The sequence below is a fragment of the Microcaecilia unicolor genome, chromosome 10, assembly GCF_901765095.1.
Source record: "Microcaecilia unicolor chromosome 10, aMicUni1.1, whole genome shotgun sequence".
NCBI lineage: Eukaryota > Metazoa > Chordata > Amphibia > Gymnophiona > Siphonopidae > Microcaecilia > Microcaecilia unicolor.
The window spans coordinates 7367674-7382217 of NC_044040.1; the positions used below are offsets into that span (position 1 = coordinate 7367674).

General features: G+C 43.9%; 1 protein-coding gene across 2 annotated transcripts in view; it reads left to right on the top strand.

Moving 5' to 3' along the window:
• USP6NL (USP6 N-terminal like) overlaps positions 1-14544 on the top strand; it is a 201273-nt gene that overhangs the window by 116406 nt on the left and 70323 nt on the right. For both annotated transcript variants that reach the window (XM_030215979.1, XM_030215978.1), the window contains exon 4: positions 11399-11438. In XM_030215979.1, the coding sequence (XP_030071839.1) occupies positions 11399-11438 (40 nt within the window). The remainder of the gene's footprint in view (positions 1-11398; positions 11439-14544) is intronic.

Below are 14544 nucleotides of genomic sequence, written 5' to 3' on the forward strand. Positions count from 1 at the left end.
TGGGGATGAGGTCTTCAAATCACAAAAGCACCAGTGAAATTGGACCCGACAAGGGCCTTGTTTCGGTGGTCACAGCCACCTGCCTCAGGGGTCACAAGTATAACTCCAGACTAAAAGCAGTATGTCTGGTGCACAAAGAAAACGAGACTGGCTTTACTGTGAACTTGGTACACAGTGAGGCATATTTTCAAAGCACTTAGCCTTCCAAAGTTCCATAGGTTTCTATGGAACTTTGGAAGGCTAACTGCTTTGAAAATATGCCTAAGTGTGTCTGAAGTGAAAGCACTGGAGATGCTGTTGCAAAACATAAAAAAAGACCTCCTCCCCATGTCTGATTGTCATTTGTTTTATCCTCTGCTCTTTCTTGGGCTCTTGTGTACACATACAGAGGTTTTGCCCCTGTGTTTTTCTGCTTTTGATCTTATTAAAACATGCTTCAGTCTCTTTCTTTATGAATTATTTTCCACTAGTAAAAAAGGCCCGTTTCTGTTTGAAAGGAAACGGGCGCTAGCAAGGTTTTCCTCTGAGTGTGTATGTTTGCGAGAGTGACTGTGTGAGAGAGGCTTCTGTTCCTGCTGCTGTGCATTCCCAGTGTTTTGCTGATTCACTGCTCCCTGTATTGTGGCTCCGCCCCTCTCCCTTCTACTGGCCAATGTGGTGTGGGTTGTGTGACGTCACTATTATCTACTGCACGAGGGTCACCACCTCCAGCGGAAACAATTGTTCCAGGCAGACTCAGAATGTTGGAGGTGAGAATTATTATATAGGATATGTTAAATATTAAACTAACACTTTTCTTGTTGTTGTTCAGTCTGCTGTCGCTCAGTCTCTCCTTTCCACGGCCAACAATGGCTAAGGTTTCGGTCCTTCCTTCAATTCCTGCCTCAGGGTCAATGGTGCTGCAGTGAAACAGTTGCCAGCACCATGGACCCTGAGGCAGGAATTGAAGGAAGGACTGAGACTGAGCGACAGCAGACTGAACAACAGCAAGATAAGTGTTGGTTTAATATTTAACATATGGAAAATAATTCGTAAAGAAAGAGACCGTGTAGAGTGGAGGTTTTTATGCCAATGATGACAGCAAGAGCTCCGGATAACTAAGAGCCACGTTAAGGAGTCTGTTGAGGCTTTTCCTCCATCACATGGAAGATTAAGTAATCATATGTATATAGAGTTCCGGATTTAAGCAAGATAGTACTGAAGTAGGTTTATCTTCATAGGCGCTCAAGTATAGTGAGTGTAGGTCTTATTAAATCATGATCATCACTAATCGTACACTTGCACAGTTACACAAGGACATTGCTGAGATACATACAACAAATGTATTACTTCCGTGGGAAAGTCATCCATAGATCTCCAATAGTTATTCAGTTATTGTGCAAACTGATGTCTGAAAAATTTCCTTAAAAAGGAAAGTTTTAATTCCTTTTCTGAATGTCATCACATGAGGAAATTCCACTGTGCACTTAGTTAGCCGGTGATATTGAATAATTTAGAGAGAAACCTAGATTCTTAGTTAAGGGAAGATCTCTTGTGACTTGGAGGGACTGTGAGTGTTAACATGATTCAAACTTTGCCTTTTCCTGATGGGACTATCAAAGCACTGCCGAGAAGGATATTTGGATACACTTGGAAAAAGAAGTCGCCTAGACATAGACATGGGGAAGCCAGTGCTTGCTCTGGGATTAGTAGCCTGGGATGTTGCTACTATTTGGGATTCTGCCAGGTACTTGTGACCTGGATTGACCACTGTTGGAAACAGGATACTGAGGGAGTAAGACCAGCTGTACAGGACTTGCTTATCCCCTTCTAGTCAAGATCATTTCTGTGCACCTTTTCTGACTTCATGTGCAGTTTTCCCTTAAGCCAGTCATCTTTATCTTCTTTGTTTTATCTGTCTATACGTTCCACCTCTGCTTGCCCATTATTGTCTGTTAAGGCCCTAGAGCTGCCCAATTTGCATCTACAAGACATAGTGCCTTCATTTTTTTATTGCTCTTCCCTTGGCCATTTGTAGCGAATTTTCATTCAAAGCTTTTAAAGCTGCTGTAAAAACTTGTCCTATGGTATTTAATAAGGGTTTTTTTATGACGCCTGTGACCACCGTCTCCCCCTCCCTCTCCCCCTCTCTGTCTCATTTGTATTTTACTGCTCTATCCCTCGGTCTCTTCCCTGGAATGACCGATCTACCAATTGGTAGTTTCAACTGCTCTATCCATAAATTGTAGTTCATTTCATATTTCTTTTTTATCATGTACACTGCCTTATCTTGCACGTCATTTAAGTAGGTGTAGCAAATTGTAAATAAACTATAAACTATTGTGTTGACACGATAAGTAGCACACCATGCCCTAATGTGTACTGCTTGAATATTTTTACTGCTGTAATTGTTTGTTTGCTGCCAGGTTCTTTCCAGTGATGGGCAACACGTAGATAACGTTTACTATAACAAACAGTTAAGTAGTTGTATCGTAACGTGTCTGGGGTTCATAAGCATGAATTCAGTTGAGAAGTGTTTGAATAGAAATTTGTCAGTCTAAGAAACCGGAGATGCCATTATGACAGTAATGCTTTGTAAATGACGGGTGTTGCTGAAAAAGAATGTGTGATCTTAAGGTTGTGTCAGGTTTAGCCTCTAACTATGCTTGAATTAGCAATTAGTTAAAGAGGAAATCGAACTGGTACTTTGGCCTCTGTGCTGATCTCCTCAGCGCTAGGAATGTGTATTTTGTTCAGTTCTCTTTAATTGTAGAGCTTATGGTTTCACTTAGCATGCACTGAATACTGTGTACTACTCAAAATGAGCGTTATTTTATGTTAATACCTGCTACAATGAAATGAAATTGAACCAGAGAAAGCTTTAATACTGGAGGGAATGAGTCTAATGGAATCAGACTGGCCCCTTAAGCCCTCGAAAAGGGGGTTGCTAGAAACAGGGAGGTGACCTGAATTCTGCGGCATCTGGGGTTGTAGGTAAATTCAGCTTGGGCATTTGATAGATTGATACATTGGAAGAAACTTTGATCTTAAATTTCAGTTATGAAGTCTTGTTGAGGAAGACTTTTGTAAGTTCTGTTTTAGCGGTACAGCATCAGTGAAATCTGATGTTTGCTTTCCTTAAAATGCGGCTGTGTTAGATTGTTTTTCAAATACATAGAATTTATATTTGCTTTTGTTCAGCAGATAGAAAGAAAAAAAAAGATGCAATAAGGAGATCAGTCATGGTCCAGAATACCTCACTATAATTTCTGTTCATTTTCTACAGATTAAGGCATTGATTTATTTTTGCACTAATGCAACGCCAATAAATTGGTTTAGTTAATAATATTTTGATTACATTTGAAGTTTTTGTTTTCAATTTTGCTTGGCTCAGGTGTGATTGTACGCTCCTAACAGAGGTAAAAGGGGAAAGGATTTGATCTGCTGCTTTTCTTTGGTACAGTCAAAGTGCTGTACATATTATATGCAGGTACTTTTTTGTCCTAGTGGGCTCGCAATCATAAATTTTTTTTTTGTACCTGGCGCAGTTTGCTTACCATGTAAATGCAAGGGGGTGTGCACAGAGGGAGGCAAATGAGCGGGTCCCACATATTTATTTATTTATTTATTATTTATTATTACATTTGTACCCCGCGCTTTCCCACTCAAAGCAGGTTCAATGCGGCTTACATAGTAATTGGGTTTACAAAGTATTGGTGGAGAGAAATAAGTTGAGTATTATCGGAGTAATAAAAGAAATAAGAATGAAGAAATGCAGAGATGAGGGGAGTAGGAGAAGCATGAGCAAGGGTAAGTGAACAATTGGAGGGGTAGATGAGTCTGAGGGGCATGGGCAGTAGTAGAGGTGTGAGTAAGGGTAGGTGAGCATTTGGGGAGGGGTCGATGAGGTGAAAGGGGCTAGAACAAGGGATAAGCAGGGGAAAATGTGGCAAGAGATGTAGTCTAGGTCGTTGTCATTGTCTCCTGGATATGTGATGAATAGATGAGTTTGTGGGAATTAATCTGGATCGTTTGGGTAGGCTTGCCTGAACAGATGGGTTTTTAGTGATTTCCGAAAGGTCAGATGGTCACTGAATCATCGGATTGGTCTGGGGAGGGCATTCCAGAGTTGGCTGCCTAAGAAGGAGAAGTTGGAACCATAATAGGTTTTGTACTTGAGTCCTTTGCAATTGGGGTAGTGTAGGTTGAGGTAAGTTCATAAGGTTGTAATGCTGTAAGTTATGCGCTAAGGTAACACATGTAGGCACGTGCATTTATTTCTATTGACGTGGTGTAAGTGGGTGTGTCTAAATGTTGACTTATAAATGCTACTCAAAGACAACTTATAATAATAATAATAATTATTATTATTTATTGCATTTGTATCCCACATTTTCCCACCTATTTGCAGGCTCAATGTGGCTTACAGAGACTTGTTATGGCAAAGCCATTCCGGGATAACAGATACAATTGGTGTTGCAAAAAGATTAAGGAAGAGAAACAAGATCTAAGCCGATAGTTATAGAAAGAAGACTTTCAGAACTGGGCTGGATTGGCGATATGGTATAGTTGAGCTATGGGTTTTCTTTATAGGCTTTGTTGAAGAGAGACGTTTTCAGAGATTTACGAAAATTAGTTGTTTCGTTGATTGTTTTTAAGTCGGTTGGTAATGCATTCCACAGCTGCGTGCTCATGTAGGAGAAGGTAGTCGCATGTATTAGCTTGTATTTTAGTCCTTTACTGTTCTAGAAGTTTGAAATATCAAGGTATATCGTTTTTTTTGTTTTTTTTGTTTTTTTTGTTTTTTTTGTTGTCTGCAGGGAGCGTTTTTGTTCTGTGTCTTTAAAACTGCCCTTTAAAAACTTCGGTCATTCTTTTTAACTTATTTTGGATAGATCGTAGCCAATGTTCCATGCAGACTTTGCTCTTGAGTAACCTATTTTTCTAGGTTTAGTTTGTAATGCACTCTGAGAAGTTGAGCTTTAAGTGCATTAGGTGGAGTGGAGCAGAAGAGATTTGACACACAACCTTCGAGCTCCCAGATTTCACAAAGACCATTGACTGTAGTACCCTATATTAATATTTGGCCTGATCTCATCTCCTTTGAGTTTTGGTATGTGGAGTTTTACAGTTCAGCAGCAGTTTTCTCTAAGGCAGTGATTTCCCAAAGTGGGTTCCTCAAGAAATTAGATTATGGAATCTGTTTGTATGAACAAATGTTTATATAATTATCAAGAATATAAGAAAACCTGCCTCCTTCCCCAGGTTAGTCCTGTAATACCATGGGTCAGCCTTGGCCCATGTCAAGTCATAAATGAACCTTTCATTTGGAGCCAGTAAGGCTGTGGGTGGATGCTAATGTGACATTTAAAATGAATGCCAGAAAATAAAAAGTCAGCTTTATAATATTTTATTGGCGGTGTTTGCCTTCTTTTTTTAAAAAGAAATTAGGAATCCTAGTATCATGTTAAGTAAAGATTTTCTATTTTACCTCTAAGGGAAAAGAGTACTTTCAGAATCTTTTGAATAAGGTCCTTAGTTGAGTAAATTTGATCTAAACATCGGGAGTAAGGTCATTTATTTTCTTTTTTTATAGTAGTACTTGTTACACAATCGCATATTATAGAGCAAGGGCTTTTTTCTAAAAAGAAGTTATCTTGGAACTTTATGCCTTATTTTGCTCTTCATGGTGCATTTTAAGGGGAGGGTGGGACTTAGAGATTTTCCTTTTTATTTGGTGGTCCCATTCCTATAAGAAACAGTCTGTCAATTCAGCTTGCCAGTTCGTCACCTGAGGCTTATAAGCATAATCAAGGCCACATGACTTAAATGACTTAGCAGATTTGCACACAGAACTAACAATAAAAAAAAAGCCAGCACACAGCAATAACAACAAAATGGATTCCTGCACGCTAAACGACAAAGAATGATGTTGAGAAATTAAAAAAAAAAAAACACTGAAATTGGAAGAGATGCTTGGTGTCCTAGAAGAATCTACAAACAACTGATCATTTCACACCATAGTGACTCCTAAGCCAGATGGGAGTATTCGCTTCTGCATTGATTTCTACGGTTTCCAAATCTGAAGCATATCTGATGCCAAGAGTGGATGAATTACATAGTAACATAGTAGATGACGGCAGAAAAAGACCTGCACGGTTCATCCAGTCTGCCCAACAAGATAAACTCACATGTGCTACTTTTTGTGTATACCTTACCTTGATTTGTACCTGTCCTTTTCCGGGCACAGACCGTATAAGTCTGCCCAGCACTATCCCCGCCTCCAAACCACAAGTCCTGCCTCCCACCATCGGCTCTGGCACAGACCGTATAAGTCTGCCCAGCACCATCTCCGTCTCCCGCCACTGGCTTTGCCACCCAATCTCGTCTAAGCTCCTTAGGATCCATTCCTTCTGAACAGAATTCCTTTATGTATATCCCACGCATGTTTGAATTCCGTTACCGTTTTCGTTTCCACCACCTCCCGCGGGAGGGCATTCCAAGCATCCACCACTCTCTCCGTGAAAAAATACTTCCTGACATTTTTCTTGAGTCTGCCCCCCTTCAATTGTTCGAAAGGCTGGAAGGAGCTACTACTACTACTACTACTATTTAGCATTTCTATAGCGCTACAAGGCATACGCAGCGCTGTACAAACATAGACTTGTTAAAGGGATTCTGGCAGTTGCCAAGAAGAAGACTGCCTTCTCTACATCTCTACATCTCAAGGGTTGTTCCAAATTACATTACTGCCCTTTGGACTTCATGTGGCTCCCACTATGCTCCAGCATCTGGTCACCTGCCTTCTGAGACCCCATGGTGGCTATGCAGCTGTATACCTGGGAGACACTGTCATCCGCTGTAAGACTTGAAGACTCATTTGATCCAGTTAGAAGCAGTCCTGTCCAGTCTGAGAGCAGCCATGTTGACAGCACACCCGAAGAAATGTTTGCTCGGAGGACTTGGAAGTACAGTATCTTTCATATCCCTGCTGGGAGGACTTGGAAGTACAGTATCATATCCCATTGGAAAGGGACAAGTGAGGTCCCAGGTCGAGCAAGTGGAGGTGATTACCCAAGTGCCCGTGCTTCTGTCAAAGAATCAGGTTCATACATTCTTGGTTCCTTCCAAGTTTCACTGAGAAAGCAAAGCCTTTAACTTACCTTCTACAGAGCTCAGCCCTGGATAAGGTTTGCTGTACTTATGTGCTGGATGCTGCCTTTTGAGGCTTGAAACATACCTTCTGCTCTGAGCCTGTCCTGATTTGTGGTGTAAACAGATGTGTCTCACATTGGCCTCAGTGCTGTTCTGGCCCAAGAAGTTTGTGGGAAGAACATTCTTTAGCTTTCATCAGTCAAAAATTGTTTCCTCATGAGAAGAACTGTGCTGTAATTGAGAATGAGGTCCTAGCTGTTGAGTGGGCATTGGAAATGTTCCGGTGTTATTTGCCGGGGCTTCCTTTATCCTAGTAATGGACTAACAGTCCCTTAAGTGACTGGCCCACCGTAATGGATCCAGTAGTCAGAACATGCAATGGTTCCTGTGTCTATAGCACAGTACTAGAGTGACTGGGAGCATCAAAATGCCTACTTCCTCTCTTGGGAAGTGGCTCCTATTAATGCAGCCACGCAACAGGGCATGGATGAGCTGAGGTGGAGAGTATATTGGTGCCATTCCTGGCCAGTTAAATGGTTTTAAATATTGGCTGGACAGTATTTAATTGACTAGCCAGCTACATGTCCTTCGCTTATGTATAGGAAGGTTTAATTCATGAAGGTCCCATCACAACTCACGTTGTCAGAGCTATGGTGGCATTGGTTTCCCACTTGAGAGATTTGTGGAGTTGGGACACACATCTGTTCATACCTTCACAGCTCACTATTATTTGGAACAGGATCCCTGATGCGACAATAGATCTGGCCATTGCATTTCCAGAATCTTTGGGGATTAAAATCCAGCTCCATGCCCAATTTCTTTTGTGTTCCAGGCTGCCATTAAAAAAAGAAAAGAAAGCAAAACCAAAAGTGGCTAGTTACCACCAATAATATGTTGCAGTGCCTTGTTTACCCCATTTTTCCGTTGAAGGCAGCCTGTAGCTGGGGAGTCCCATGCTGTGACGATTTGCTATCCTGCTTGTCCTCTGGAGAAAACCAAGTTAGTTACCTGTAGCAGGTGTCTGTGGACAACAGGATTTAAGTCCTCATGTACCCATCCACCTCCCCAAGGAGTTGTTTTCTAGTGAAGCTAAGTACATAGACTGAGGTTTTCCCATTTGACGGCAGTAGGTGGGAAGTTCATAAGCTTGGTGGAACAACTGAAAAGCTGTGAGTGTATTTTACACGGGCCCAGTTGGTGATGTCACTCATGATGTGAGTACTTGTCTCCTGTTATCAATTGAGAACACCCTGCTAGAGGTAAATAACTTGTTTTAGTGCTATTCTGTGGTATAAATAATAAAATTGATTGTATTTCTGTTATTAGGACCATTCACTGCGCTGTGGTGGAATGCGTTTCTCCCGCTTATGTTCAGGCAGGTTTGGCTACAGTGGTACAATTACAGTTGTGTACAGTGCAAAGCAAACGTGTTTTCACAGCTATCAACAGAGTTACTCTATGAAAGGAGCTGACCAGATCAGAAGGCCCAGTGTTAAAACAGCAGAGTGCAGTGTGAAATTTGGAAATATCCAGCTGCACAGAAGTGTTTCAGTCTGCACTGTGCTGCTTTTACAAACAGCAGGCTCAGCAGTGGCGTACCAAGAGGGGGGGGGGGGGGGCGGTCCGCCCCGGGTGCATGCTGCTGGGGGGGGGGGGGGGGGGTGCTGTGCACCTGTCTGCTCCGCTCGTTCCATGCTCCCTCTGCCCCGGAACAGGTTACTTCAGCCACCCTAGGAACACCACTGAGGCTCAGATCTGAGAGGTTGCATAGACACATTCTGGGGAGTCGGCACTACAAGTAAACAACCAGGGGGAAATGGAAAATGGCAAAGAATTAGGTACTAGATAAACAACTATTGCTTCATACTCTGGGTGTTGACGACATGACCCTGTTCATCAGGTAAGTGTAATATAAATTTAGTTATTTATTTAACACGTTTATACCCCACATTTTCCCAATAGTTGTAGGCTCAATGTGGCTTACACAATCCCATAGTGTAGGCTACAGTTAGTAAAATACAATTTAACAATAATAAGTTAGTAATCAAAAATGCAATGTATAAGACAAAGATGATCAAACATATAAACGGCGAGTGACCGACTCACTCGCAAATGCGCAGTAGAGACTTCCCTCTCTGTCCCGCCTCCGCGTCAATACGTGATGACGAGGGCGGGACAGAGAGGGAAACTGCGCCGCCGAGGTTGATACCGCTCCCCCCCCCACCCGCCCACCCGAGGTCGCCGCTACCGTTACCCCCCCCCCCCCACACACACACCCGGCCTGGGCCCTCTCTCCGCTACTAAACTTACACATCCATTCGCCGGAACGCAGCACGCACATCAGCTGAGCTGCCGTCGGCCTTCCTTCCCTGCCTGTGTCCCGCCCTCGCTGACGTTACGTCACAGGAGGGCGGGACACAGGCAGAGAAGGAAGGGCCGACGGCAGCTCAGCTGATGTGCGTGCTGCGTTCCAGCGAATGGATGTGTAAGTTTAGTAGCGGACAGAGAGAGGGCCCGGGCCGGGTGGAGGGATGGCGGCGACTCGGGGGGGGGGGGGGGGGGACGGTAGCGGTGGCGACCTCACGGGGAGGGAGGGAGGGGGAAAGAAGGAAAACCCCAATACCAGCCCGTTTTTACGGGCTCAACGGCTAGTAAAAGATAATTAAAGATGATAAAGTCCATGAATTTTGCTGTAACAAAGAAGAAGTAATTTAAGTTGAGTCTGGAAGGTAGGCCGTCTTGAACAGGGTGGTCTTCAGTAATTTCCTAAAATTTAGATGGTTCTGAATTGATCTTAAGATTGAAAATAGATTTGCTTATTTTATTTGGGACTTCTGCTAATGCTGTGCTTGTGGCCTCTGCGGTATATAGCAGTCCAAGTGAAATATGAAGGGTATGTGAAAAGCACATAGAGCTAAGGCTGGGCTCCAGTCTCCAGTACATCAAGATGCCTCCTAGTTCCTGTGCCTGCTCTTCAAAGTTCCAACTTGCCTGTTTCTTTTGACTCTGTTCCTGTTGACCGTATTCCTTGTTTTAACAGATTTCATGTTTTGTAATTGTAACCGTTGTTTCTGAATGAATACTCCTGAGGAACAGCATGCAGAAGACTGCTGAGTGGCTGCTTTTTGTGTGAGAGTTTCAGACATTGGCCATACTCTTCCCGTCTGCCCCCAATTTTCTTTTTGGAAATGTTTGCTTCATCTTCACGTGAAATTAATGAAGTTATTTTTGGATGCTGATGCCAAGCGCCAGTGTCCTGCTCTCTGTTAGAAAATGAAAGGATTGGCAAACACTCATAGGCTTTATTTGAAAAACATGAGCTGTGAATGTGACGTATACAGTATGTAGATATACACTACACTAATTCCAGCGTACTAAAGAGTATTGGATGTGCTGTGCACCATATTGCTAGCAGGACTCGTATGCACAGTAACAGACAAACATTTTCTACTGAATGGCTAAATGTACTTCAATGAAATGTAATTAGTTTTTGCAATTTCACTTTATTGTGAAAAATCCAGTTGTCAAGCCTTTTTCATGTAGTGTGTTCATTGCTAATGATCTGCTTTGCATTATTTTGCATCAGTCCCTCATTAGCTGTGAATTTACATGAAATTTCACAAAAGGTCAGCTATTGGGGGATCATATTATGAAGCTCTTTGTACCTGTAAAACATGTCGAAATGTTCTTTCTAAAACCGTGCAAAATAGGTGTCAATTTATGCACCCCTAGGGGTCATGTTCATGACTATTCTGTAAAAGTAGATAGATGCCTTTTCAGACTTTTCGCAGAGGCATCTTGTTATAACATTACCATTATTTTTTATTTATTTTTATTTTTGTTACATTTGTACCCCACGCTTTCCCACTCATGGCAGGCTCAATGCGGCTTACATGGGGCAATGGAGGGTTAAGTGACTTGCCCAGAGTCACAAGGAGCTGCCTGTGCCTGAAGTGGGACTCGAACTCAGTTCCTCAGGACCAAAGTCCACCACCCTAACCACTAGGCCACTCCACGATGTTATGGTGTGCAGTGTAGGTTTTTTTAGCATGTGACGTTCCCTTTGCCCAAGTCTGTCGCTCTTAATGGTGAGTGACAGTACCAGAACTGGAAGCTGTAAGGAGAACTCCTGTGCCAGACTTTGAAATGAAACCTTTTCATTTAAGTGTGATTAAAGTGTTTGAAATAATTGTATTGTTTATTATGATACTAAGGTGGACAGAGTGTATGTCTTATAAGTGGTATTTTGTTTTCTATTGAACAGTTCAGAAGAGCTGCCATTCCATGACGCATCAATCGAACGGGTAAGGCACATTGTTTCCTTAAATATCCGTGTAGAGTGAGGGTCACACCATGAGTGACACGGTAGCAGCGAATGCTAAACTGTCCTTTTTTGTTCAATAAGTATTGCAGAGAGTTCTCAGACGCCACTGTTGATCTGGTGCTTTCATCAGCTGCTCTTCTTTTTGTGAAGACAGTAATTCACGTTGAGTGCAGAAATTTCATGAGGTGCATCAGCCAATCCAAGTTCTAGGATGCACACACAAGATGCTTGAATTGGGTAGAGATGGGGTATTCCGTGGTATTTAAATTTGGAATCTTGTGATACAATTTTCTACCCTTTAAAATATATTGTTAAAATGAATAGGGCTATTAATATTACTGGTCTCAAAAGATGAAAAACAGAATATATGGCCAGTTGCAATAACGTCTCTAATTGTCATGACTAAATTAGGGGACAATTCTCTAACCGGGCGTCACATTTAGGTAACTAGATGCAGGATGCTGAGCACTAATTCTGTAATGGCATCTGGGTACCAAGAATTGATTAGAGAGTACTAGTGGAAGTTAGCATCGATGTGTCCACTTACACCGTATCAATGGCCATCCTAGATGCGACACTTGAGAGCAGGGATTTTCAACATTTTTCATCACATGGCACACTTACATAGTGTTAAAATCATCAAGGCACCCCCCCCCCCCCCCACACACATAGTCCAGCATTTTACCTTCTACCCCACCCCTACGTGTGATACAACTTTTTAACTTTTTTCCACTTCCACCATCACTCCACTACCACACGTAGTCCATGACTTCATCTTCTCTCCCCGTCCCCCGTCCCCCAACTCCCACACATGGTCCAGCACTTCACCTTCTCTTCCCGCCCCCCCTCCCCCACTCCCACACATGGTCCAGCACTTCACCTTCTCTTCCCGCCCCCCCTCCCCCACTCCCACACATGGTCCAGCACTTCACCTTCTCTTCCCGCCCCCCCTCCCCCACTCCCACACATGGTCCAGCACTTCACCTTCTCTTCTCGCCCCCCCCTCCCCCACTCCCACACATGGTCCAGCATTTCATCTTCTCTTCTCACCTCCCCCACAGTCCCACACCTGGTCCAGCACTTCACCTTCTCTTCCTGCCCCCCCCAACTTCCACATGTGGTCCATCATTTTACCTTCTCCTCCTACCACCCCCCTAAATTGTGCAGCAACTCTCCTTCCTGTCCCCTTTCCAGCCGGGAAGCAGGGGCTCCCCCCCCCCCCCCCCAAATATCTATTAAAAGTTTTCTTATCTTTAGTGGTCGGCAACAGCAATTCATACAGCTTGTTCATGCCAACCCTGGAGCCTTCTCTCTGACGCTTCCCACCTATGCGAAAGCAGGAAGTTATGCCAGAGAGAAGACTCGCAAGCAGGCTGTATAGACCACCTCCGCCAATCACTAGAGACAAGAAAACGCACTTCGTTCTGGCACAAATTAAGCTGGCCCAACTCTTTTGGAACACCTGGGGAGCAGCCGTGACACACCAGTTTGAAAAAGGCTGCTCTAGAGCATCACTCGCAATGTTTTGTAAGTGGTGTGTAAATATTGGTCCCGCCCATGCCTCGTCTCTGTGACTGCGCCCTCATTACACTTCATAAGTGCTAATATTCTATAAATTTAAGTGTGCAAATGGTGCTTACATTAGGTGCTAAGTTGCAGCCATAAGAAATAGCAGACAAATAGAGATAGAGATTCTAGAAATGCCAAAATACAAGTGCAGAAGTATTGCCACAAAAGGGAGTTGCATGAGTGGCTAGCAGACGCTTTTGGGATTGCGAGAGGAACCAGTGCATCGGGTTCCCCTCGGAACCCCAAGAGCAACTGTTTGCCACTCAAACAACACCCTATGTGGACAGTACTACTTCTGCATTTGTGTTTTGACAGAGAGACAATTAAGTTGTAAGCCAATGGTTCCCAAATCTGTCTAGGGGACCCCTAGCTCGTTGGGTTTTCATGGTACCTGCTATGAAATTCATGAGACAGGTTTGCTTTTACTGTCTGCATTGCTTGCAGATTTCTCTTATTCATATTTATTGTACATATCTTGAAACCCTTACTGGCTGGAAGTCTCAAAGGACAGATTTGGGAACCACTGTTGCAGGCGGTTATAGAGCCCATCAGGTTCCAAATTTATGATCAAAATGTGATGGCTAAAAAAAAAAAAACACCACTTGTTCTGTGACTGCAGCACAGCCTTCTGTTCCATGATCCATCTGCATAGCAGCACTTGCTTAGAAATTTCAGGCAGGCTGAAGGTTGTGTTTTGTTTTGTTTTTTCCTTGAATCTGTGTTATGCTGTTTAAGGTAGACAAAATTTTGTGATTGTATCTGAGATTAGAGACTGACCGAAATCGGAATCCTCAGTTTTGAACTGAAACCGAATCAGCAGCCAAAATTTGAAACCAGAACGCCCCATCCTCCCCCCACCCCCCCACCACTAGACTGATTCCTCCTGGCCCCAGGCCCCCCCCCCCTCCTCCAGAGTGAGCATGTCCTCCCAGGCCGCCGACACTACTCCCCTGAGACCACTCCGGAAAGGAGTGGGTGCAGCTGAGTCGGCCCCCCCCCCCCAAACCTCCTGAAGGCCCTCCCTTAGCCTACCTGTAATTTCCCTGGTGGTGTAGTGGCCTTTTCCAGGCAGGAGCTGTCCCAGTCACTCCTGCCCCCACCGGTTCCTCCATAAAAATGGCTGCTGAAAGTACCTGTGGCAGCTTTGCAAGATTGCCGCAGGTCTCACAAAGCTGCCACAGGAGCTCTTAGCAGCCATTTTTATGGAGGAACTGGTGGGGACGGGAGCGACAGAGAGCTTCTGTCTGGAAGAAACCACTAGACCACCAGGGAGGTTACATGTAGGCTCAGGAGAAGGGCCTTTGGGTTGGTTAGAGGGCCCGGCTCAGCAGCAACCACTGTTGCAGCAGGGCGGGCGGACGGTTCGGACCTGGTCTCTGGAGGGTGGTGGTTGCTATGACCTGGCGAATCCGCTCTCTCCGGGGAAGAGAGGCCTGGGGCTAGGAGGACTCTGTCTAGTGGTGGTGGGGGAGGGGAATGGGGAGTTTTGGTTTTGGGCCTGTTTCGTTGGCAAAACT